Source organism: Pocillopora damicornis, chromosome 12 (assembly GCF_964200805.1).
Source record: "Pocillopora damicornis chromosome 12, jaPocDami1.2, whole genome shotgun sequence".
Lineage (NCBI taxonomy): Eukaryota > Metazoa > Cnidaria > Anthozoa > Scleractinia > Pocilloporidae > Pocillopora > Pocillopora damicornis.
Window position 1 is genome coordinate 7,457,282 of NC_142681.1, and position 4,170 is coordinate 7,461,451.

The following is a 4,170-nucleotide window of genomic DNA, read 5'->3' on the forward strand; positions in this document are numbered from 1 at the left end:
TCAGTCACACAGGGTATTTCTATGTCCTCGTCACTTTCATATTCAGTTCCAGACACAACTGAAGCTGATGGATTATTGACAGTACATGTAGTACTGGTGGTATAAGAAGAACATGTGGTAGGGATAGTTAATGAAGACTTGTCTGCAGGTTTTTCCTTCACTTTGCAATTTTTGCAGACCCAATATAGCTTGCTGTTATTGGGCATCCTCTTGTAGTTTAGACATTTCAGATGGAAAAATTTCCCACTCTGACATTGACTATGACATTTCAGCAGCTTTTCCCCTACAACAGGTTTAGCTTTGCAAACACAAATGGACTGTAATTTCATTGCTTCATCGAAATCAGGGTTCTTTTGACAATCAGGCTTGATCTTAGTAACTCTCTTGGCTTTCTTACATTCTGGAAGTAACTGGCAGCTTGGACAGTACCATACTTTGGGTAAGGGATCAGATATCCCTAAACATGAGAGGTGAAACTCATTGAATGGGCACTTGGGGTTTTGACAAGGCACTGTGCTTTCTTCTGGTTTGGGTTTTCTGCAGTAGCAAACAGGCTTTATATCACCTGCTGGTACAGGTGCAGAAATTTTATGCTTCCTGGTGTACCATCTTCCTAAGATTTCAGGTAGGATACAAGATCTCCACACTTTGGTGAGTTTTGGAAGAACTGATTCCCAGTGTGAAATGTCCTTGTAAATTCTTTCCAAGAAAAACCTTGTTTGATTGTTATTGTCAAAAGAGCACACAACAAAGTCACAATACTGAGAGTCTGTGATAAACAACTGTTGCTGTACTTGAAAAAAGTACTGGTGATTTCTCTTGAGCTGTACCTTTCCATTGACCTTTTCAAGACATGAATTCTTCTTTTCCACATAACTTTCAAGGTCACAGTTTTCAATGTTGTAAGGGCATTTGACTTCTCCACAACCATTCCCACAGCATGAACATGATACCAAAAAATCTGGAGTAGCATTTATCCAGGGGTGCTGTTTATCCACTATCATACCACATTGTTCAACTTTCAGATCTCTGTGAGTCTCTAGCATAGTCTTGGTATAAGCATTCACTGCAGCACTCTCATTCTCACGGCCATGACTGATTGCTTTAGTAGTAACTTTGAACAGATCAGGATATGAGATGGACTTGATTAAGGATTGTGATGGCATAGCAGGGTTAGTATGAGCTACTGCCCAACTCAGAGATGCACCAATGCGCCCAGCTCTGTGCCTGAAAAATGCATTTCCTTTAGCCTGTTCCCTGGTGTCTTGCTCAATTAATTCTACCTGTGATTCTGAAATAGTCAGATCAATATTTTCACACTTTTCTAGGAGTTCTGGATATGACAAGTCAAAATTACACGGATCAAAAAGGTCAGAAATGGTTGGGATACTTCTACTTTTCATGATAAACTGTTCAGAATAGGGTTCAATCAAGCTTAAGGCAACAGGTTTGAACTTGCACTCATTTATTTTGGCAAGCAAATGTTTAAGCTCAGTTCCTCCAGATGTAACCCGTTCTGTCGAGACCTTAGCTTTCTTTGTAGTGCAAGGTGCTGATAAGGAAGGTGGAGAGTTTGCTGATAGTCCCTCAATACAGGCATCTAAGTTATCTTTCAACTTTTTCGCCGACTTGAAGTTGATATCTTTGACCCTAGCATAAGGAACCTCACTCACATATGTCGGTAACAACCACGTGCACTTTACTTGCGTACATGCCAGCGTTTCATTAATTCTCGTTGAAGCTTCGATATGAAATAAAATACTTGCAATATGTGAGCAAGTCTCAGCTAGTCCAGCTTTACAACCAAGGCAGTGGGCTGATAACACGGTTCCCTCCTTATTAGTAATAATCCAAACTGCAAATGGTCGCTCATTCATTCGTTGAGAATGTCTCACCTTTCCGATCACCACGAATTTTTCACCAATGACTTTGCCTTCAACACTGGAAATAAAACCCGACACCATCTGATTGTAGGCCTCCAAGCTTTTGAAAGCTTTGAACTGTTTCTTTGTGTAATAACTCGTATCGATAACCAAATAGCACAGGAGATCTGTAGCTTCTATGGGTGGTAAACATTGTGCCAGATCCGGGATCTAACTTTGCGTCGATCAATGTAGCGGGATCGATCCCCACGGGTGATATTTTTTCTAAATACCTTTGTTTAACATGTGGCTCTAGTCTTTTAACATAGTTGCTTAAAGTTATATTGCAAATATCTTCCTTTTTTTCTTTCTTTTTGATGTTTTCAGAAATTTTGTCCAAATCACGCGACATACTTTTAAAGAATCATGCACCAAAACACTGCATTTTGACATATGCTAATAAGCTTTTGCGACACCAATATGGCGGATGCCTAATTTGCATATGCTGTGACGTCACGTGAAAACCAAGCCTTGATTTGTCGATATACTGATACGATAAATATGATAATTGATATCAAAAAGTGTTGCGTGGGGCGACTTGAAGTTACCTCTGCCTTACTCGGTTTTACTCAATCATGGATATAAAAACCTTACTTGACAATCTTCGTGAAGAAGTAACCTGTTCTGTGTGTATGATCACATTTACTGAACCAAAGACACTGCCATGTTTGCACAGTTTCTGTCTTCACTGCTTGAACAAGATTTTACTAGCTAGTGGCCGCCATGATATCATCGCATGCCCTGAATGCCGAAGAGAATTTCAAGTTCCTAGCGGTGGAAATCTCGAGTATCTGCCATCAAACTCTCGCATCAACAGTTTGCTAGATGTGCTGGCCATCGAAGAATGCCATACTGCTGGGGTGAAATGTGCAAACTGCAACAAAAGTAGCAGACACAGTTCGTACTGTTTTCAGTGCTGTGCGTTCTGGTGTGACAAGTGTATCATTGCGCATAACTTAATCAAAGCGAATAAAGAGCATCAAGTTCTTGCTCTGAAAGGTTTTGAAAATCAAAACATCGAGGATGCGTTAAAGCGGCCGGAATTTTGCCAACAGAAGCATCACGAAAAAGAAGAACTCAAGCTCTTTTGCAAGAACTGTGATGTTGCCATTTGTAATTTGTGTGTTGCAACCACCCACGATGGTCACGCTAAAATTGTTCTAGAAGAAGCAGTAAGCGAACGCAAGATACAAGTCAAGTCTGTGATCGAGACACAAAAGAAAAACATTGAACGCAAGAAAAACGAAATCGCTGATCTTGAAAGACAGTGTAACCATATTGAAGCACGAGGCGATGCTGTGAAACAAGACATCCAGAAGTCTGCCGAAAACACGACCGCACTCATTGAAACAAAGAAGAAGGAAATGTTAATCAAAGCTGAAAAACAAATTACAGAATCGCTTAAGTGTGTGCCAACTCAACAATGCGAGGTGAAGCGTCAAGACCAACTACTTGAAACAGCCGAGATTACACAGTCAGATAAGTCACTGATTACGGTCTTACCTGAAGTCAGCGATGTTGGAAAACAAGCCGCATCGGATCAATATCAGTAACAATTTTAATAAAAACACAGCGACTATTCCGAGGTACTATGGCGTGACATGCCGTTCAAAATTCAGTCATATGGCGTAACATACCGTTCAAAATTCAGTCAGGGTATTTACCCTATGGAAAAGTCAATTTTCACCGGAGAAATCAATTAACAGGATTCATTATTGTTTACCTCTTTCTAACTTTCTCATTGTCTGCTATTTCCCCGTGTCTTATATTATTTCCCATGTCTGAATTTACTAAGTGGATTTAGACTTATCGTCGTGCTTCATATTAATGCTCGAGTCATTAAATTATGTGTTACAATAATCGAGTCTGAAATTGGTCTCATTACCAGAGCCGGATAATTTCCTCAATTGCCGAGTCTGATAATTGCAGTCTGATGATTGCAGAGTACTCTCCTACCCAGACTTCTCACGGCACAAGGTTGGGATAATTTTAAATAGGTAATGAAAATTGTATAGCAGTAAAAAAGACCAGTATTAGTAGTTAGTATTTTCCTTTAACTTCGCGCATGATGTACAATTAAAAAATGTACAATTGCCATAAGGGTATTGATTAAGACCAAATTAAAGAAGCATTTCTCTACTTCTTTGCGAGAAATGAAGAAAGCCCTGTTTTGGAATCCATGGGGATTGTGGGAAGATTTTGACACTATTATCATAGTTTATTAAGTTATCGTACAATATCTGAGGGA

General features: G+C 39.7%; 2 protein-coding genes across 2 annotated transcripts in view; one reads left to right on the plus strand and one right to left on the minus strand.

Annotated features, from left to right (window-relative positions):
• LOC149036294 (uncharacterized) overlaps positions 1–2,084 on the minus strand; it is a 4,727-nt gene extending 2,643 nt beyond the window's left edge. The window contains exon 1 of the mRNA XM_089189184.1: positions 1–2,084. This exon is cut by the window's left edge and continues 2,643 nt beyond it. Coding sequence (XP_089045310.1) covers positions 1–1,964 — 1,964 coding nt within the window. The 5' untranslated portion in view covers positions 1,965–2,084.
• Positions 2,085–2,451: 367 nt separating this feature from the next.
• On the plus strand, positions 2,452–3,475 carry LOC149036296 (E3 ubiquitin-protein ligase TRIM56-like). The gene has a single exon (XM_089189951.1). The coding sequence runs from the start codon at positions 2,498–2,500 to the stop codon at positions 3,473–3,475; it is 978 nt and encodes a 325-aa protein (XP_089046077.1). The 5' UTR covers positions 2,452–2,497.
• Positions 3,476–4,170: the final 695 nt, after the last annotated feature.